The sequence below is a fragment of the Lithobates pipiens genome, unplaced genomic scaffold (genome assembly GCF_037356315.1).
Source record: "Lithobates pipiens isolate NorthernLeopardFrog02 unplaced genomic scaffold, aLitPip1_a1.2 Scaffold_44, whole genome shotgun sequence".
Lineage (NCBI taxonomy): Eukaryota > Metazoa > Chordata > Amphibia > Anura > Ranidae > Lithobates > Lithobates pipiens.
Genome location: NW_027507870.1, coordinates 6,207,858 through 6,230,279, shown reverse-complemented (window position 1 = coordinate 6,230,279; position 22,422 = coordinate 6,207,858). Strand labels below are relative to the sequence as shown.

Below are 22,422 nucleotides of genomic sequence, written 5' to 3'. Positions count from 1 at the left end.
ATATAGAAGATAACTCTTAACATCGGTATATAAAAAACAAAAAGCAAATTCAAAACATAGACGTATAGGTGTATCTTCATCTGGGGGTAGCGGTGGAGAGACTCCAGAGGAAGGGGGGGTGAAAATGGGGGGGGGGGGGAAAGGCAAGAAGTGGGGGCGCAGGGGAGGGTACCAGCAAATGTCTTAGAAGAGTTCATTTTAATAGTCAACATAAGTCCTCACACCTGTACAGTACATCTGGGGTGGGACAGCCAAGAGGACCATTTGTAGAGGAATATGTTCATGGCTAGTTTTTTCCTGGGTACAGTTTTTTCCACTCTGCAACCTTAAAAACTTAACCCTTAGAGAGGATCTACAGCCCCCCTTCCCCATTTGTTTTTTGAAACCCCTGCCTACCTTGATGAAAGTTAGGTTCACATATGTCCGAGGCGGCTTCGACTGTTGTGTGTCTTTAGCTCTGTTCCAGGGCCGAATTCAGGCAAAGATTCGTCCCTGATTCGTTCCTGAACTGGAGAATGGGGATCTGCAGCCGGTTCCAGTGTGAACCGAGCCTCAGCCTCTGTTTTGGCATGGATCATTGCTTGATTGACTTTATTTTTATTTTCAGCAATTATTAAAGACAGGGATTTCCAAGCTTTGGCAATTGATTGTTTCGCGGCTGTAGTGATCTGTAATTAGGAGTTTGAATTGGCGGTAGGAAAATACAAAAAAAGGAGAGTCGCCCTGGGACTTTAAATGAGGTGGTCACAGTTAGCGAAAATTGGCGGTAGGAGGGAGTGGCCAGTTTTAAATTTAAAAGTGCTATTGTAGGATCAGGATTGACAGGGATTTCTAACAGTTTTTGAAATCATAAGGAATACATCTTTCCAGAAATTCCAGAGTTCCATCTGCAGCAGTCAGTTGGAGTCAGGAGCGCACCGCTAAGGTAGTGGACCCTACGGCTGACTGCTGCAGATGGAACTCTGGGTGGTTCAGGAAGGCAGATCCACTGGAGCACCAACACAGATCCCACTGGGAACTAGAGCATAGATTCCCCAGGGCGCAGAATCTAAGCCCCTGTACACACGGTTGGAGATTTCCACAACCAAATCCGTCGGATTTTGCCCCTTTGGATTTTGTCCGTCGGATCTTGTCCGAAACTGTTGCATACACACGGTTGGACTAAGTTGGCGAAAAATTCGATCTTTAGGAACGTGATGACGTAATTTCGTTACGATGGGACTACATTCAGGCTAGTAGCCAATAGCTTTGATGTAGGAATTTGATCTGAGCATGCGTGGCACTTGATCCGATCAAAATTCTCTACACATGATCGGAGTATGTCCGATCGAACCAGTTGGTCGGAAAATATTTCCAACAAGTTGGAAAATTGGGTCCGACGGATATTCCGACAGAATCAGTCCGATGCATACCGTGTTGTCGGATTATCCGACAACACGGTCCGATAGGACACATTCCGACGGATTCTCCGACCGCGTGTACAAGGGCTAAGAGCCAGCAGGTGTTCACCAGAGCCTCTAGTGGTGAGAATGGATTGCGCTGCAACTGGCTCCAGATTGCGGCTCCCGGGGTCTCCCAGCTCACGCTCACAGTAGGCTACAGGAGGACAGAGAGGAAGCAGCAGTCCAGGACAACAAGGGATAGTAAGGAGATAAGCCAAAGGTCAGGGTGATTAGCAGACAGGAATAGACAGAGAACACGCCAAAAGGTCAGCGTCACAAGCAAGCAGGAATAGTCAAGAACAAGCCAAGATCAGTAAACAGTATCAGACATAGGAAACACAGCAAGGAGCACATGGAAGCCAAATCACAATATTGATCAGCGAGGTTGGCTTGCAATGCACAGGTTAATATAGTGTTCCTAATTAGAGGCTGAGGGAAGATTATTTAAGCAGCCAGGTGAGAGTGGCTGGCCTCTAAAGATAAACACATGAAGGAGAGGTAAGCTGACAGACAAACATTACTGCATAACCATGACACCGTGCCACACCTCAGTGACTGAAATAAATTGGTGTAATTAGAGCATCTTCTGTCACAATTAGTGAATAGTAAGGTGATAGACAACACTGGATAAATTCAGATTAACAGTGCTTGCTAAATACAGTGACAACGTGCAAACGATATTAATTACCATAGAATACAACTGTGGAAAAAACTGTGTGTTGAAAATAAAAAAGTCAAATAAAATTAAAAATGTACTTTATTTAAAAAAGTTACTGATGACATCATATTATTGACGAAACGCATCGAGCTCTGACACACAATGTGTTTCGGCTGAGTCTTAGGATGAGTGTCTGCTGACCCCTAGACCATTTCTCATTGTTTTTCTGTTTTATGTAGCCATTAGCCTATTGGTAACCTGCACTGATGTTTTTTAAACAATAAATGGAAGAGATTTTTTTTTTACGCTATGAGGAGCCATTTTTTCCTTTTTTCCTGGTTCACCCTACTAAACAAGAGTCTTCATTTGTGGTATCCCATATGTTGGCTTTAGATACTCTCTAAGCCTCTACCCCAGTATTTATTAGTCAGCCTCTAACCTATAATGAAAACATTTCGCCATGCTTCTTAATGTAACCCAACTGAATCCTAACTGTAGCTCCCAACCCTAAGCCCCTGTACACACGGTCGGAGATTTCGACAACCAAATCCGTCGGATTTTCTCCGTCAGATTTTGTCCATCGGATCTTGTCCGAAACTGTTGCATACACACGGTCCGACTAAGTTGTCGAAAAATCCGATCTTTCAGAACATGATGACGTAATTTCGTTACGATGGGACTACATTCAGGCTAGTAGCCAATAGCTTTGATGTAGGAATTTGATCTGAGCATGCGTGGCACTTGGTCCGATCAAAATGCTCTACACATGATCGGATTAGGTCCGTCCGGCCCAGTTGGTCGGGAAATATTTCCAACATGTTGGAAAATTGGGTCAGACGGAGATTCGGACGGAATCAGTCCAATGCAGACCACACACAGTCGGATTATCTGACGACACGGTCCGATAAGACGCATTCCGACGGATTCTCCGACCGCGTGTACGCGGCATAACACCAACTCTAGCCTTACGTTTAGTACATATTGAATTCCTCAGAACCTGACCCTGTAAGTTTCCTGTGCTGAAAACACCCCGACCTGCCCTAAATCTTGCAGTGAGCTGATCTGATGGGTCTTCTGATGTCCTCCAACTACATACAGTGGTTAGTGGTAAAAGTTCATCCGGCTTACAAAACTAGACAGATCTGTCTTTGGTTTGTCTAAAAATTGACTTGTAGCCAACCTGCTACAGAAGAGAGACCTTTACAGAAGAGAGACCTTTACAGAAGAGAGACCTCTCTGTATACCAGAGACAACACTGACTACAGATATACAGTCCAAGCTGATACACCGACATACTGACACCATGGCTGAGCAGACCGTCTACTCCAATGTAACCCCAACCGAGACAGAAGGGACCAGAGAGAGACGACCCAAGTCCCACCGCTGTCCAGGTATGTGTGTATGATAAGAATGTTTTATTATTTTTATGTTTCAGGCAACAAACCTCATTCTGCGTTATTATCTCTTCAGAAAGACAATATTGATAATCATGGATCTTCAATCTGATTGGATGATTATAGACAGGACATCAGCAGCTGTGTTATAATGACTGTGATCAATATTTCAGGGAAGACTCTGTGCTTATACAGGGAACTCTGCCAAATAGTTTTATGAATTTGTAACTATATCTCTAAAATATTCCAGATCATTACACGGAGCCTCTAGATTGTAAGCTCTGATGGACGAGGCTTTGTCCTTGCTGTACACTGTACTGACCCATCATGTTATAATTCTAAAACCACCTGCGTGACTGAGGGTGATGAGCTGGTCAGATCTGCTTTAGGTTATTAACATATTTTATTCTGTTTATGGATTTTACTCCCACATTGTAGCACATAGTACACTATCAGGGGCGTCCTCTTCCGTTCTGTGTTGGCTCATATCAGTGTGATGAGTCCCCTCATATCACAGAGGTACCTGGAGTCCGGTGTAGTCGTTCTGTCATTGTTCATAACATCAATCGCTCAATTGGTTCCAACAGGACTCAGCGAACTTCAAAGGACTTTGGATGCTGAATCTAGGTATTAAAAAACAAAAAAAGACGTACATTTTATTTGAGTACAGTGCAGCATAACCGTGCAAATACCAGTTATAGTAGCGTAGTGCTGAATAGCAAAAAAATGCCCCGGACATCAAGGGGGTAAAACCTTCCAGAGGTCATGTGGTTAAACTGTATCTTTTTCTTTTATCATTTGTAGATGGCACGTTTGCTGTAGCACATTTTATAGCAAGAATGAAACAAATTCCAGAGTCTTCTCTTCTGCATACCAGACCCTTTGATTCTGGTATAGACTTTGGGGGTGGGGGGTCCTTGATTAACCGGACAAATTTTGATCCATGTATGTCTGACTTTTGTATCTCTCTGTCTCCTGTCTGATCAATGTTTATAAATAATGATACTTTGTATCTCTCTATCTCCTGTCTGATCAATGTTTATAAATAATGATACTTTGTATCTCTCTATCTCCTGTCTGATCAATGTTTATAAATAATGATACTTTGTATCTCTCTATCTCCCGACTGATCAATGTTTATAAACAATGTTAATTTGTATCTCTCTATCTCTTGTCTGATCAATGTTTATAAACAATGTTAATTTGTATCTCTCTATCTCTTGTCTGATCAATGTTTATAAACAATGTTACTTTGTATCTCTCTATCTCCTGTCTGATCAATGTTTATAAACATTGATACTAAAAAAAAAAAAAAAACAAGCTGGCAGGGAAATGCCATTCACCAGCAATTGAAATAGAATTTTTTATGTCACTTTTGCAGTAGTAAGTTGATTACATTGTACAATTGTGCCACTTTGCAGGCAGATTGAGGACACCCCCCCCCCCCCCACCCTCCATGCTATTTAAATAATTGGGCATTTTTTAATGTTTTTACTTTAACCCCTTGCCGCCCTCCATATAGCCTATATGATGGCGGAAAAGTGGTTTAGTTATCCTGATCGGACGTCATATGACATGATCGGAACAACAAGCCAGCACGCAGCATGGCGATCTAAGGTGCTGTGTTGTGTCAGTCTGACACACCGCAACTCGGATTGTGGTATGGAGCCTCTGACAGAGGCTTCTTAACACGTGATCAGCTGTGACCAATCACAACTGATCACCGCGTTAACCAGGAAGTGCCGGTAAACGTCTTTCCTTGGTTCACGCTGACAGGGAGAGCCGATCGGCGGCCCTCCCTGTCAGTGGGGAGGGGGGGGGGGGGTCTGTGCACATAATCAGCATATTGATTATCAGTGCAGCCCCCATCAGATGTGCCCATCAGCTGCCAATAAGTGCCCATCACCTGCCAGCCAGTGCCCACAACAGTGCCAATCAGTGCCCATAAACGTGCCAATCAGTGCCCCATCACTAATGCCTGTCAATGCCCTTCAGATGCCACTCAGTCATGCCTGTCAGTAACTCCTCATCAGTGCTGCCTATCCAGTGCCAATTATCTGTGCTCATCAGTGCCCATCAGTGCCATTAGTGCAGCCTATCAGTGGCCATCATTTTTATTTTGTTTATAGAGCAAGAAATAAAAACCGCAGAGGTGATCAAATATGACCAAAAGAAAGCTCTATTTGTGGGAAGAAAATGATAAAAATTTAGTTCTTGGTACAGTGTTGCATGACCGCGCAATTATCATTCAAAGTGCAACATCGCTGAAAGCTGAAAATTGTCCTGGGCAGGAAGGGGGGGAAGTGGCCGGTATTGAACTGGTTAATTGTTAAAATTTCCACTCCTCAACAAACAGTATTTTCATTTTATTTTGTTTGCCTTCATGCACACCCACCCTGGGCAGTGCCCAGCCCCCTATGCCCTTAGTTTGACATTACCTACCCCAATAGCCTTGAAAATCATCAGAATTGATTGCAAAGATTAAGTTCTAAGTGGGGTTGGGATTAAAATTGGAACTGGCAAGCTGTTTGTCGGACGTCCTTCAAATCAAACCCAGGTATTTTCCTCTCATCCTAGTCACGATCTTTAGTATAACAGACCTTGCAGATTTTGCTATGAACCAGAAGAAGAAACTTCACCACAACAACAATGAATGGAGGACTTCAGGTGATCAATAATTTGGCACTTCTTTTGACGTACAGATTGTTTGGTGAACTAATATCCACATAAAGGTCCATGTCAGTTGTGTTTCTGTGTCTTGTATTCCAGAACAAAGAATAAGCAGATAATCATTGGGAAATTAAAATATTTCTAAGCCCTTGTACACACGGTCGGAGATTCCGACAACCAAATCCGTTGGATTTTGTCTGACGGATTTTGTCCGAAACTGTTGCGTACACGCGGTCGGACAAAGTTGTCGGAAAATTTGATCGTTCAGAACGTGATGACATAATTTCGTTACGATGGGACTACGTTCAGGCTAGTAGCCAATGGCTTTGGTGTAGGAATTTGATCTGAGCATGCGTGGCACTTTGTCCGATCGGAATTCTCTACACATGATCAGAGTATGTCCGATCGGACCAGTTTGTCGGAAAATATTTCCAACAAGTTGGAAAATTGGGTCTGACGGATATTCCGACGGAAAAAACAGTCCGATGGAGACCACACACAGTCGGATTATCCGACAAAACGGTCCGATAGGACACATTCCGACGTAATCTCCGACCGTGTGTACAAGGGCTAACACATATCTTGATACATTCATTCTAAAGGGATTTCATTGGTCTATAGTTGGACCCTTTATGGTCTACAGACGTAGTTGGTTGGTTTTCATCTAATCACTGAGGGTGGATATTTTCTATATTTCCAGGTCACCATTTCTGGAACTCTCCATACACATTTGGCTTCCTCCTCCTGACTTATTTTGTTGTGCTAACTTTCTGGTTATGGCATGTGATACAGAGTAAGTCCATCTTTCTTCAGATCTAATAGCTGTAATTTAGGTTATCATGTTTAGGTAGAGAGGACATAGGGGAAGATGTATCTAATCCTTGCCTCTCCCTGTATTTCAGCTGGAACCAAAAATCCAGATGATGATAAGTTGAGATTGGAGCTGAACAGAAGTCTGGAGACCCAGCAGAACCTGACTCAGATGCTGGAAGATACCAGAGAACGGTTGACCTGCCTGAGAAGAGCCATCCTGGTGTCAGGTCTAAAACCTTCTAAAAACATTATTTATATACTGTAGACGATATAAGAAATATAGTAGGGGCGTATCCAGATCCAAGGCACCGCTCCAAAACCTCCAAATCCCAAAGGTTCACGGATCATTCCGGTTCTGGTTCCTTACAGTTTTTCTCTGCTCTAAGTGTGAGATAAAAGAGATAAGAGTCTTACCCCAGTGTAAATTCCTGTTGGTGCTTTATTACATAGTCCATAAAAAAGCTGGATATCTCCACCTAACAAACCACATCCTCTATATGTGTTTCACCCTAAACAGGACTCAGCCAACTTCAAAGGACTTCGGATACTGAACCCAAAGTCCATTGAAACCCATGGGAGCCTAATCTGTCACCCCAAAAACGCCCACTTTCTGCGCTGAGAGTTTTCTAACTTTCACATGGACTAAATAATATACACTGATTTGGGTTATTTTTAAAGAAAATTTTGCAGAATATATAAAAATTTATGAAGAAACATTATTTATTTGCAAAATTTATAACAGGAAAACTTTTTTCACATTTTTTTTTTAATTTTAAATTTATATATATATATATATATATATATATATATATATATATATATATATATATATATATATATATATATATATAAAAATATAAAATAAAAATTGTGAAAAAGACATTGATAATGGAATCCTGCTGTGCCCCCGATGACGTCATTTCTGACAAAACATATAGGGCCCACCTGGAAGTTGTCACGTCACCACGCATGTGTGAAAGTGAACAGCATTGAGGGCATTGTAGTCTGTTTTGGTGCCGGTTGCTGTATACTTTTTCTATGGGCATTTTAACTGTAATATTGTATCCTTCTGAGGATTTGACATTTTCGGAGCATGGTGCATTTTTCTTCTTTCTTCCTGGCGTATCATTCTCTTCAGGCACTGGGTGAGCGATGGAAGATTCTGATGTGCTGTGGTTTGCAGACTGCTATGCACAATCATACAAAGAGTCACAAGCCATCTGGTAAGCTCACAAGGTTGGTGTTGGTTATGAACACCGGGTGTCTTTTCCTAATCAACTGACACATTCACAGAGATTCTATTGGAGTAGAAGGACTCTATTGGTGTAGGACCTTTTATTTGACTGGGTGCATCGGACTTTTATAACTTCTTTGGACCTTCAGTTATTTGTTTCATGATTGCCTTTAGTATTGTGTTTTGTTTGGTTTTTGCACAGTTTTTACCTAAAGTTGCACTGTGGATTATTTACAGTTTAAGTTTGTTCATTCAATCTGGTAGATGGACATGGTATTAACCACTTCCAGACCGCCCGCCCGTTGTAATACATCGGTGCTTTGACATTGAATACCATTGTTATGGCAGCAGATAGCTGCCGTAACCCCCGGTATTTTTAAACAGCAGGTGGTCTGCTTTTAGATAAAAGTGGTCTTTTTGCGACAAATTCGCCACGAGATCACTTTTTTTCCGTGGCAGGAGAGATGCCCCTTCCTCCCGCCGCTCCCCGGTGGTCTCCGCCGCTTACTGGAGCCGTCGTTAGTGGCAGAGATGATCAGGTGCTTTTCCCTGCAAGGCATGGAGTCGAGTGAGGGAATGATGGCCCCCATTAGGCTCCATACCATTGGATGACAGAAGCAACGTCAAAGTCACAACGTCAAAGTCACAACGTCAAAGTCACAACGTCAAAGTCACAACGTCAAAGTCACTTCCGCCCAATAGTCTTAAAGAAGAAAAAAAAATTATATTTTTAATTGCATTTAAGTGTAAATGTGAGATCTGCAGGGGCAGACTGACAACTCATGGGGCCCCCAGGCAATAGGAGATTATGGGGCCCCCAGGCAATCAGAGATTATGGGGCCACACAGTATACACAAACACACACACACACACACAGTATACACAGACATGTTTCTATTGGCTGAGAAGGTACTGGAGAGGTGGGGCAGCTATAATCTCGGGATTTTTAGACCAAAAGGATGTCGGTAAGGGACATTTCAGAGACAGATGTAAAAAAAACACAATTTTTTACATACTGTCCCTGGTTTTACTGAGACTGGCAACCCTGATTGGGCCCCCTAGTTGCATGGGGCCCTCGGGCAGTGCCCGAGTGGCCCAATGGTCAGTCCGCCCCTGGAAATCTGAGGTCTTTTTTGCTCCAGATCTTATAATTAAAGAGGTCCTGTCATGCTTTTTTTTCTATTTCTTTCATTCCTTGTAATAGTAATAAAAGTGACCCACATTTTTTTTTTTTAAATGGACAGTGTAAAAATAAAAATAAAATAACACGTAAAATAAATCATTAAAAAAAAAAATAATTAAAATACATCGTCCCGCCAAGTTCATACGTAAGTGAAGTGTACGCATATAAAAGCGCTGTTCAAATCACACATGTGAGGTATCATCAGAGCAAGAGAAGGAGCAATAATTCCAGCACTAGACCTGTTAAAAACTGGTAACCTGTATACCAGGGATATGCAATTATTGGACCTCCAGCTGTTGCAAAACTACAAGTCCCATCATGCCTCTGCCTCTGGATTTCATGCTTGTGGCTGTCAGAGTCTTGCTATGCCTCATGGGACTTGTAGTTCTGCAACAGCTGGAGGTCTGCTAATTGCATATCCCTGCTGTATACGTTTTTAAACATCACCAATGGAGATTTTTGAAGTGCCAAAGTTTGTCGCCATTCCACGAGCGGGCACAATTCTGAAGCATGACATGTTGGGTATCAGTTTATTTGGCGTAACATCATCTTTTACCATATTGAAAAAAAAAATTAGGCTAACTTTACTGTTTTCTTATTTTTATTTTGCATTTTTTCCAAAAGAATTGCGTTTGTAAGACTGCTACGCAAATACGCATATACAGTGGGGAAAACAAGTATTTGCTACACTGACAATTTTGCAGGTTTTCCTAATTATAAAGCATGTAGAGGTCTGTAATTTTTATCATAGGTACTCTTCAACTGTGAGAGATGGAATCTAAAAAAAAAAAGAAAAAACAGAAAAGCACATTGTATGATTTTTAAGTAATTAATTTGCATTTTATTGCATGACATAAGTATTTGATACATCAGAAAAGCAGAACATAATATTTGGTACAGAAACCTTTGTTTGCAGTTACAGAGATCATACGTTTCCTGTAGTTCTTGACCAGGTTTGCATACACTGCAGTAGGAGTTTTGGCCCACTCCTCCACACAGACCTTCTCCAACCTTTCAGGTTTCAGGGCTGTTACTGGGCAATACAGACTTTCAGCTCCCTCCAAAGATTTTCTTTTGGGTTCAGGTCTGGAGACACCTAGGCCACTCCAGGATCTTGAGATGATTCTTACAGAGCCACTCCTCAGTTGCCCTGGCTGTGTGTTTTTCAGGTCTTTGTCATGCTGGAAGACCCAGCCATGACCCATCTTCAATGCTCTTACTGAGGGAAGAAGGTTGTTGGCTAAGATCTTGCAATACATGGCCCAATCCATCCTCGCCCCAATACGATGCAGTCGTCCTGTCCCCTTTGCAAAAAAGCAGAAGGTTGTTTCCACCTCCATGCTTCATGGTTGGGATGCTGTTTTTTGGGTTGTACTCAACCTTCTTCTTCCTCCAAACACAGCGAGTGGAGTTTAGACCAAAAAGCTCTATTTGTGTCTCATCAGACCAAGTGACCTTCTCCTATTTCTCCTCTGGCTCATCCAGATGGTCATTGGCAAACTTCAGACAGGCCTGGGCATGCACTGGCTTTAGCAGGGGGACCTTCTGTGTGCTGCAGGATTTTAATCCATGACAGTGTAGTGTCTTGGAGACTTTGGTCCCAGCTCTCTTCAGGTCCTTGACCAGGTCCTGCCGTGTAGTTCTGGGCTGATCCCTCACCTTCCTTATGATCATTGATGTCCCACGAAGGTGAGATCTTGCATGGAGCCCCAGACCCAGGGAGATTGACCATCATCTTGAACGTCTTCCATTTTCAAATAATTGCGCCAAGAGTTGTTGCCTTCTCACCAAGCTGCTTGCCTATTGTCCTGTAGCCCATCCCAGCCTTGTGCAGGTCTACAATTTTATCCCTGATGTCCTTACACAGCTCTCTGGTTTTGGCCATTGTGGGGAGGTTGGAGTCTGAGTGTGTGGACAGGTGTCTTTTGTACAGGAAACGAGTTCAAACAGGTGCAGTTAATACAGGTAATGGGTAACAGGTCTGCGAGAGCCGAAATTCTTACTGGTTGGTAGGTGATCAAATACTTATGGCATGCAATGAAAGACAACTTAATTATTAAAAAAATCATACAATGTGATTTCGGGATTTTTGTTTTAGATTCCATCTCTCACGGTTGAAGAGTACCAATGATAAAAATTATAGACCTCTACATACTTTGTAACTTTAAGTAGGAGAACCTGCAAAATTGTCGGTGTATCAAATACTTGTTCCCCCCACTGTATAATGTTTGGGGGTCCTAAGTAATTTTCTAGCAAAAAATAAAACAGATTTTAACTTGTAACCTTAAAGAGGAAGTAAACCCTGATGAGTTTACTTCCTCTTTCATTCCCTGCAAAGGCAAAGCATAATGGACTACTATGCATCCCATCGCATTGCATAGTAGCCCATTATGTGTCACTTACCTGACACAGGAGCCAGCGAAGTCACCGCTGTCCCCTGTAGTTCCGAGCGTCCATCTTCTTGGTGGGTCTCGCTGCTCCGGCGATGTGATTCGCCGGAGCAGCGATGACGTCACTCCCGCGCATGCGCACGGGAGCCGAGACGCGCGGCATTGCGCGCCATCTTCGTCATCGACGATGCCACGCTCAGTGCGGTGCCCGTCTTCAGGCAAATATCTCCTAAACCGTATAGGTTTAGGAGATATTTCTTGGACCTACAGGTAAGCCTTAATCTAGGCTTACCTGTAGGTCAAAGTGGTTTGTAAGGGTTTACAGCCACTTTAATCTTAAGTGGTTAGAAGTTATACTCAAGCATGGCTTTTCTTGAATATAAATGAAATCCTGCAGCTTTGATTTGTCTTCGCTGAAAGACCCATGAGTGCCTCTATACCTGTTTTGGAATGATATAGTTTTACTTTACCCTTTTCTTTTAAAGACATCAAATATTTAATGTAGTTCCTCTACCATTTAGATCATGTTTTATGTACTTCAATGCGTATATATATAAAATATGTACCAAATATGGTTAGTTTACAAAACACCCTCTAAAGCCTACACTGTTTTACTTTTATTTATATTTTTATGTCTTATGTGCTTTTATGACTTTAGCCACTAGAGTTTTTTTTTGTTTTGTTTTTTAACTATTACATACAGTAACTTTTAACAGACCTGGCTATACAAATATAGAATGCCTAAATTCATACATATGTGTGACTGGGAGAATTATTCCATAAAACATTGTTGTTATATTTTAGCTTTGATGGATGGGAGCCCTTGAATCACATTGCCAGTCAGTTCTTGAAGGCCATTTTTACTGTGACAAAATTAAATTGTATTTCATCCTTTCGCTCTTTAGCCCTTGTACACACGGTCGGAGATTCCAACAACCAAATCCGTTGGATTTTGTCAGATAGATTTTGTCCGAAACTGTTGTATACACACGGTCGGACAAAGTTGTCGGAAAATCCGACGTGATGACGTTATTTAGTTACGACGGGACTACGTTCAGGCTAGTAGCCAATAGCTTTGGTGTAGGAATTTGATCTGAGCATGCGTGGCACTTTGTCCGATCGGAATTCTCTACACATGATCGGAGTATGTCCGATCGGAGCATTTTGTCTGAAAATTTTACCAACAAGTTGGAAAACTTGGTCCGTCGGATACAGTCCAATGGAGACCACACACAGTCGGAATATCCGACAAAGCGGTCCGATCGGACAGATTCCGTCGGAATCTCCAACCGTGTGTACAAGGGCTAAAAGTTCACACAATACAGAAATCACTTCATCCAATCTGCACCTCACTGTGCTTGGAATCTAATAATCCATCACCCCAGCTACAGAAACAGTACAATTAAATAAATATAATTAAACAGTTTATATCTAACTGTTTTTTGGATATTAAATTTAACAGTTACAGCGCCTTGAAAAAGTATTCATACCCCTTGAAATGTTCCACATTTGGTAATGTTACAACCAAAAAACGGAAATGTATTTTATTGGGATTTTATGTGATAGACCAAAACAAAGTGTCACATAATTGTGAAGTGGAAGGAAAATGATAAATGATACAAATAAATCTGTGAAAAGTGTGGGGGGGGGCATTTGTATGGCGCCCCCCCCTGAGTCACTACTTTGTAGAACCCCCTTTCTCTGCAATTACAGCTACAAGTCTTTTTGGGGGTTTCTCTACCAGCTTTGCACATCTAGAGAGGGACATTTCTGCCCATTCTTCTTCTTTGCAAAATATCTCAAGCTCTGTCAGATTGGATGGAGAGCGTCTGTGATCAGCAATTTCCAAGTCTTGCCACAGATTCTCAATTGGATTTAGTTCTGGACTTTGACTGGGCCATTCTAACACATGAATATGCTTTGATGTAAACCATTCCATTGTAGCTCTGGCTGGATGTTTCGGGTCGTTGTCCTGCTGGAAGGTGAACCTCCGCCCCGGTCTCAAGTCTTTTGCAGACTCTAACAGGTTTTCTTCTAAGATTGTCCTGTATTTGGCTACATCCGTCTTCCCATCAACTCTGACCAGCTTCCCTGTCCCTGCTGAAGTAAAGAATCCCCACAATATGATGCTGCCACCACCACCATGATTCACGGTGGGGATGGTGTGTTCAGGGTGATGTGCAGTCTTAGTTTTCTGCCACACATAGCGTTTTACTTTTAGGCCAAAAAGTTAAGTTTTGGTCTTATCTGACCAGATCACCTTCTTCCACATGTTTGCTGTGTCCCCCACATGGCTTCTCACAAACTGCAACATGACTTCTTATGGCTTTCTTTCACCAATGTCTTTCTTCTTGTCACTCTTCCATAATGGCCATATTGTGGAGAGACGACTAATAGTTGTCCTGTGGACAGATTCTCCCACCTGAGTTGTGGATCTCTGCAGCTCCTCCAGAGTTACCATGGACCTCTCTTGGCTGCGTCTCTGATGAATGCTCTCCTTGCCCGGCCCGGTCAGTTTAGGTGGACGGCCATGTCTTGGTAGGTTTGCAGTTGTGCCATACTCTTTCCATTTTCTGATGATAAACTGAACAGTGCTTTGTGAGATGTTCAAAGCTTAGGTTATTTTTTTATAACCCAACCCTGCTTTATACTTCTCCACAACTTTATGCCTGACCTGCCAGAAACCATGAATCAGACTTAGACAGAAGTACAGTTAAATCTCACTTGTTTAATAATAATAACAAAGGTAAACAAAGTAAACATAGTCGAAACATAGCCAGAGTTCAGGAACCGGAACAGAGAGTCAGACAAGCCAAAATGTCAGGGAGCCAGAGATGAGGTAGTAGAACAGCAAGCAAGATCTGGAGCCAGAAGGAATATCATCCAAGCAAGTCTTTAACAGGAACACAGGAGAGCGTCTCTAAAGATGTGATCAAGGCAAAGGCAGAGGTCATCTGGGCTGGAAGGCTTAAGTAGGCAGGACTGACGAGCAGGATATCATCAACAGGTGAGTCACTGTGGAGAGAAAGGAGCTGGCAATTAGCCGACAGATGAGTGGCCAACTTTGAAAAGGAAGGGCTGAGCCCAGCCCTGACAGTACCCCCTCCTCAATGACCCCTCCACCTCAGAGGACCACCAGGCTTGAGGGGAAAATGTCTATGGAAATCACGGAGGAGAACAGGGGCAAGAGCGTTCCTCTAGACCATACCCTTTCCAATGCACCAGGTACTGTATGTGCCCATGGAATCTACAGGAGTCAACAAAGGACTGTACTTCATACTCCTCATGGTTCTCAACCTGTACAGGGTAAGGACGAGGCACCGAAGTGGCAAAGTGGTTGCTGACCAAAGGTTTTAATAAGGAGACATGAAATACATTCGAGATACGCATATTAGAAGGAAGGTCTAATGTGTAAGCCACTGGGTTAATCCTGCGAAGAATACGGAAAGGACTAATAAGGTGCGAACTTCAGAGAGGGAACACATCAGTGCCTGACCTCACAAATGTGCTTCTGGAAGAACATTCAAACATTCCCATAGACACCCTCCTAAACCTTGTGGACAGCCTTCCCAGAAGAGTTGAAGCTGTTACAGCTCCATAGTTCTGACTGTGACCAGGATACAGACCTGAAAAGATGCTATTATACTAGTAATGGTGGTGATCAGCGACTCCTAGTGGGACTGTGATAGTATGGTGGGAAATCTGACACTAACTGACACTGGCTTGGAGGGACACTCACTGACACTATCTGATGTCACTAGTAATGCTAATACAGTGATCAGTGATAATACTGTAGAGGTGACAGGGGTGATCAGGAGAGAAATTAAAGGGTTAACAAGTGTATGTGGGTTGATTTTACTGACTTACAGACTGGATGGCTTTTTTTCCTGAATTCAGCTCTTATGGGTAAGTGAAAATCAGGGAGAAAAGAAAAACAGCCAGATCTGCTTTGTGTCTACCAACCCACACTGGTCTGTGCTGAGATTGGCCACAGCAATCAGCAGGTTTACAGGCAAAACCATTGGCTGCAAGCCTGCTGTGTTGAACTCATGCTGTGTCCAACCAAAGCATGAGAGGCAAGGGGATGCACGCACTTGTAAACCAGGAAGTCCGGCATGACGTATGGGTACATCGCGGTGAGTAGGGAAGCTGCCAGCTTGTGGTAAAATTACTATTGGCAGGTTTTTACAAGCCGTCAACGTAAAACTATGTTTTTTCTTTAAACCAACACTGATCAAAGCAGATTTGATTTTTAGAATAATTGCAATAACGTGCAATATCTGTTTAAGGATTAAGATTTGCTTTAATGCAACTTTGTCCTAAAAATCTGTTTAATTACATTCATTTTGACCCAAGTATCTTCTGTCTCTCTGGGAGTGTCAGTAATGCCGGGTACACACGTAGTGGACTATCCGGCGGACTTAGTCTGGCGGACTTCCCGCCGGACTGTCCGCCGGACTTTCTGAACGAGCTACTTGCCCAAAATGAAATGAACGGACTCGCCCACACACGCGGAGGAAAGTCCACAAATTTTGAGCGCGTCTCCAGGTAGCCGGGCCAACGAAGGAGGCGTCACCTGGTATGGACTTAAAGGGGAACCTGGTATGGACTTAAAGGGGAACACCTACGCTGAAAAAACGGTGTGGGGGTCCCCCCTAGGTCCACATTAGACCCTTGTCCGAGCATGCTACCCGGCCGGCCAGGAAAGGGGGTGGGGACGAGCGAGCACCCCCCCTCCTGAGCCGTACCAGGCCGCGTGCCCTCAACATGGAGGGGTGCCATGAGGATGCTGGGACTGTGACATCTTAATAGGCGGGGACATCATCCGGTAATGTTCCTATATAAGTCGCCGCACGCCGCATCCCTGCCATTGTGAGCGGAGGCAGCGACGAGGCAACATCTGAAGAGAAGAAGAGAAGAAGAGAACAGAAGACGGCGACAGCGGCGACAGAAGATGGGGCCACCGCCTGTAAAAGAGCTAGAAGAAGGCGCGGTGGCCCGGCAAGACGAACCGAAGAGGGGGACAAGATCCCCGAAGAGGGGGACAAGACCCCCGTAGTCGGAAGAAGAGGGCGGCAGCGAAGAAGAAAGCCGGGCTCCCCTCGCTAGTAAAAGAGCTAGCAGGAGATAGCGGAGGAGTCCGGCGAGAAGACCCCCGAAGACCGACAGAAGACCCCCGGAGCTGTGCAATAAACTATTTTAACCCTTGTGTTTTGTGTTTTATTTTTACTTTTTTCCACAGGTGAATGGGTAGGGGTACATTGTACCCCATACTCATTCACATAGGGTGGGGGGCCGGTATCCAGGGGCCCCCTTATTAAAGGGGGCTCCCGGATTCCGATAAGCCCCCCGCCCGCAGACCCCGACAACCAATGGCCGGGGTTGTCAGGAAGAGGCCCTTGTCCTCATCAACATGGGGACAAGGTGCTTTGGGGTGGGGGGGCCGCGCACCCCCCCTTCCCCAAGGCACCCCCCCATGTTGAGGGCACGTGGCCTGGTACAGCTCAGGAGGTGGGGGCGCTCGCTCGTCCCCACCCCCTTTCCTGGCCGGCCGGGTAGCGTGCTCGGACAAGGGTCTGATGTGGACCTAGGGGGGGACCCTCTGACGATTTTTCGGCGTAGGGATTCCCCTTTAAGTCCATACCAGGTGACGAGGCCAGCGACGCCCCCTTCGCTGGCCCTGGCTACCTGGAGACGCGCTCAAAATGAGCGGACTTTTCTCCTCGCGGGAAAAGTCCGCTCATTTCAAAAGTACGGCGGACTAGCACACACACGGCCGTATTGTCCGCCGAAAAGCAAGTCTGGCGGACAGATTGGAGTGCAAAAATACTTTCTAAGTCCGCCGGTCTTTTGGGTAAAAAAAGTCCGCCGGAGGCTACACACGGGGTGATTGTCCGCCGGACTTTTCCACCAGAATGTTTGATCGTGTGTATGAGGCATTAGAGGGAGACAGTCTACAAGTGAGCAGTCATTGCTGGCCTATTGTAATGGTAAGCTTTTAATAGTGTGTGAGCACTTTGTCATCAAAGAACTCCGAAATAAATGTGTATTTCTAAAATAGATAACAGAGGAAATGACTTACAGGTTTAGTTTTGAAATAAATAAATCACGTTGACCAAAAGAGATTTCTCTAATAGGAGGTCACATGCTACATTCAGTAATGCCGTGACAAAGTCCTCTCTTGTAATAATCATCTCCTTCTTTGTATGTTATATTCTGACTTTCTTCTAACTCAGATTTCATCAGAAAATGTCCCCCGGAATGGACTTTCGTGAATCGGAAATGTTATTTCTTCTCCACTGATAAGAAGACGAGAGAGGACAGCGAGCGATTCTGTGTGGAGAACGGATCTGTTCTGGCCACGGTGAGGAGTAAAGATTCCATACTGAAGGTAATTTGATTCCATTGACCGATGTCCTCCTCAGAAATCAGCCACAGCCTGGGTAGAAAATTCTGTCCCCTCTCTGAATATTGTAGAGAGTAATCTTTGCTCTCTGTGTGAAAGCAGTGTTCTCTCTGCAGAGGTCCAATGCTACCGAGTAACCCTCTACTGAGTCCGATTTGTAGTTCTTTAGTTGTGCTCCTGGCTAATTAGAGACCTCTAGGTCTGACCCAACGGGTGGCTTGTCAGTCCTCTGCAAAGAAGTAAAGAGATCATTAGAACATCAGTTCTTATAGTTTCAGGAACCAAAATCCCTTTCATCTGAGACATGTGAGATATGAGATATGAGATATGAGGGTGTGCATGCTGTTTTACTCTGACCTACCTTGAACCTCTACTCATGTCTGTAACAATACTATATACCATATTTATAAATATACATAGCATTATAGCGGAACTACATTTTACAGAATCAGACCCAGATTTGTTTTCATTTTACAGTAACAATCATACAATGGGTGGTATTGGGGTGATTATACTCGTGTGGTAGAGGCTTTCCAGTGAGTTCAGTCCACTCCAGATGTTCTGTTTAAGGGGTTGATGGCCCACTTTTATTCACAATAATGACAAAGATAATCATTTGCCACACAGGTTCTTTCACATCAACATGAAGAATTAACTGAAAATGCCGAGCCTTCTAGTTCCCCTGTCAGCAGCACCTCTGCTTTTCTTACCAGTCCCTCTGACTGTGTAGTCCACCTCTCCTGGTTCTCTTGGATCACTCAGCCTTTAGTGGCAGCGCTACCTGCTGCATGGTTCTCCTGGCACTCCAATAGGAGCCCACTTATCACCTGGGATATGGCCTCCTGTCTCATTGTTGGGGGACTTCTGACTCCTGGTGGAGACCACCTGTCTTCTGACAACTGGCTGGGGCCCCCCTGGCCCCTGATGGAGACCTCCTGTCTCCCGACTCTTGGTGGGGGCAACTCTGACTCCTGACAGAGACCTCCTGTCTCCCGACTCCTGGCTGGGACCCCTCTGACCCCTGATGTAGACCTCCTGTCTCCCGACTCTTGGCGGGGGCAACTCTGACTCCTGACAGAGACCTCCTGTGTCCCGAATGCTGGCTGTGGCACCTCTGACCCCTGATGTAGACCTCCTGTCTCCCGACTCTTGGCGGGGGCAACTCTGACTCCTGACAGAGACCTCCTGTGTCCCGAATGCTGGCTGTGGCACCTCTGACCCCTTACAGGGACCTCCTGTTTCCTGACTCTGCCACTTCTGACCTCTAACAGAGACCTCCTGTCTCTCAACTCTTGGCGGGCACCTCTGACCCCTGACATAGACCTCCTGTCTCCCAAATCCTGCCTGTGGCACCTCTAAACCCTTAAGGATACCTCCTGTTTCCTGACTCCTGACTGTGGCACTTCTGACCTCTGATGGAGACCATCTGTCTCCCAAATCCTGGCTAGGGCACCTCTGAGCCCAGACGGAGACCTCCTGTCTCCAATCGGGGAGGCCTGAGCTGACCTCAGGCTTGGCTTATAGGATCTATCAATCCTAGTGCCATCATTCAGATAATACAGGACCATCTAAAATATTGTATTTTTTGGGTGGTGATATATAACAGTGTCTTATGAGTCCTATGGGTCAAAGATTCTTCAGCCTCAACGAGCCCAATTATGAATGGGCATACATTATCTACTACCACTTGGAAATCTGTAAGGGTCATTATTATTATTGATATTATTTTATGATGTGTTTCAGTGTCACATGCAAAGTCAGTTCTGGGTTGGATTACAGCAGAGGATTACATGGACTGGAAACGTTGCAGTGACTCAGTGGTTCTGGTCTGATAACACAACAGAGTGAGTATCCTTCCCAGAACCGTAGAATTTACACATAATGTATACAGGGTTATATAGGTCTTTCCATGCTGTATTGCAGTATATAGTGCTTGGCATCTACTGACACAGAATAATAATGGTGATCCCTCTTCTCTCTAGGCTGTCTCTACAAAACACGCCAACTACACAGTGTGTGAAAATGGGACAAACTCTCGTGTTATCTCCGTGTACCGATCTCCTTCCCTGGATCTGTGAGAGTAAACCCAGCAAATCCTACTTACTGGACAAAGCCAACGCCTGCTAGTGGTGGAAAGAATCATTCACTGCAAGATCTACAATGTACAAATAATATGGAGGCTTTCTCTACTTGATACCATATCCATTGTTATATTGATGAAGGATAACATCTGAAGACTTCCAATTTACTCTTGTCAACCATTTCCAAGTAAAAGCCTTGTTTTTCATTTCTTGCAGAGTTTAGCATTATTCTTTCAGCTATGTGAATTTTCTTTCCTCTTCCAATAACCATAATTTCTCTCCAGAACCTTTGTAGCAGCTCCAGATTCTCACCTCGTTTCCTCTGGTGATCTGTAGCTGTATACAAAGTTTTAGATCTGACTGACCACAAATGTCAGGACTGGGATCTGAACCCACAACCCCTGCTTCATCCAGCCGGAGCTCTTCTTGCAGAGCCACCTGAGAAAAAAAGAAAAAAACGCTCTGTCTGGTCTTTAGGACAACCCTGCATTGTGCCTTGTTTATGGTGAACCTTAGGCTCCTCCCATGAACTTCCTATAGTATTTAAGCCATGCCTTGGCACTTCCTTTTTGCCACATTATTGTGCTCTCTTTAGCCAAAATCTTGCTCTTGTCACTCCTGCTGCCATCCATATCTTCCCTACTACTCATTACTGACCTTGGCTTGTTCCTTGACTATACTTCCGTTCATTCCCAACCTGAAACCATTTGTTACCAACCTTTGGCTTGTTTACTGATTAGGCTTCCTCTTGATCCCAGCCTGCTTTTTCTGCTACTGGACTCTGGCTTGCTCATCTCCTGGTGGGGCGATCCTGAGGATTGCAGCCAGGTACACACAGCAAAATCCATCTCCGCCATCAGAAGCTCCTGTGAATACCAGTTAGTGCTTAGACCCTGTACCTCGGGTGAGCCTGAGTCATCCACCAGGGTGACCTGCTTGTGTACTTATCCAGCTGGTCCATGAGAGCCTCTCCACTGTTTTATTTTAATCCCCAACCTAGCATCTAACCCTTAAGCTTCGTACACACGATTGGATTTTCCGCAGAAAAAAACCTCAGACTTTTGTCCGAAGGCGTGTGCCTGGGATTTTGTCTTGCAAAATCTTACAACTGGCAAGGAATTGTTGGCCAACAAACACAAATGTGGTCACGTACTATGTGGTTTTTCAGCTCTTTAGCACACCCCTTTGGACTCCTTCTGCTAATTTAATTTTAGTAGAAGTTTGGTGAGTGTTGATTTGCGCTTTTCAGTTAACACTTTTCAGTTAACGCTTTACAGTTCACGCTTTTCATTTAGCACTTTTCAATTCGTTTCTGAACGGCCGTTCGGCAACCAGCCATGTTGCGGAATCGGAGGAGATAATGTGTTATTTATTATTAGCCTTGGAGTTATTGCTTTGAACCAAGTCCAGGAACAGGAACAGGAGGAGGAGGATTTCTTGGAAGAAAATTAGGTTGCTTTATTAATCGTGACCAATTATGTCATATGCCTTTGCTGCGGGAGCTCCAGGAGAATAATCCGGATGATTTTCGAAATTATCTCCGGATGACGGACCCCTGCTTATACCAACTCTTGGCGTTAGTGACCCCCTATATTAAGAAGCAGGATACATGCATGAGGCTTTTATTTTATTTTGTGATTGAATAATGATGATCTGATTTGGTATATTTTCTATATTTTTGGATGCATAGAATACACTTTTTTGTTAAGTTCTATTGGCAGCTAGCATGTCTAATTTTATTTGTTTTCTTTTTTTTAATGCAAAATAAAAAATATTGTGTAGAATAATACTTGGCTTTTGTGTGTTTTACTTCAAATGACAGTTTGGGAGTAGGCAGTTACATTTCAAAAAAATGCAATGTAAAATTAACGAGGGACACCAACATAGTTGTATCTTTGATTTTAAAAACGACAGGATAATGGTGTTGTGGTAAAAAAACAAAAACAAAAAAAAGCATAATAATATTATTCTTTATCACTAGAAAAAAAAAAACTTAGAAAATTTGTTTGCAATAGCTCCATCAGTATCACCAGCAAATCAGCTTCGAATGTTAATTCTCCATTACGAATGCTAATTTACAAGACTGACCACTTCCGGCTCTTCCTAGCTTCCAAGAATGCGCATTTGTACTTTGGACTTTTATCTGATGGA

The 22,422-nt window shown here is 43.8% G+C and overlaps 1 protein-coding gene across 1 annotated transcript; it reads left to right on the top strand.

Annotated features, from left to right (window-relative positions):
- Nucleotides 1-3,403: 3,403 nt before the first annotated feature.
- On the top strand, nucleotides 3,404-20,453 carry LOC143956849 (snaclec bitiscetin subunit alpha-like). The gene is made up of 5 exons (XM_077467021.1): nucleotides 3,404-3,491; nucleotides 7,067-7,204; nucleotides 18,021-18,175; nucleotides 19,934-20,034; nucleotides 20,173-20,453. The coding sequence occupies exons 1-5, from the start codon at nucleotides 3,404-3,406 to the stop codon at nucleotides 20,315-20,317; spliced, it is 627 nt and encodes a 208-aa protein (XP_077323147.1). The 3' UTR covers nucleotides 20,318-20,453.
- Nucleotides 20,454-22,422: the final 1,969 nt, after the last annotated feature.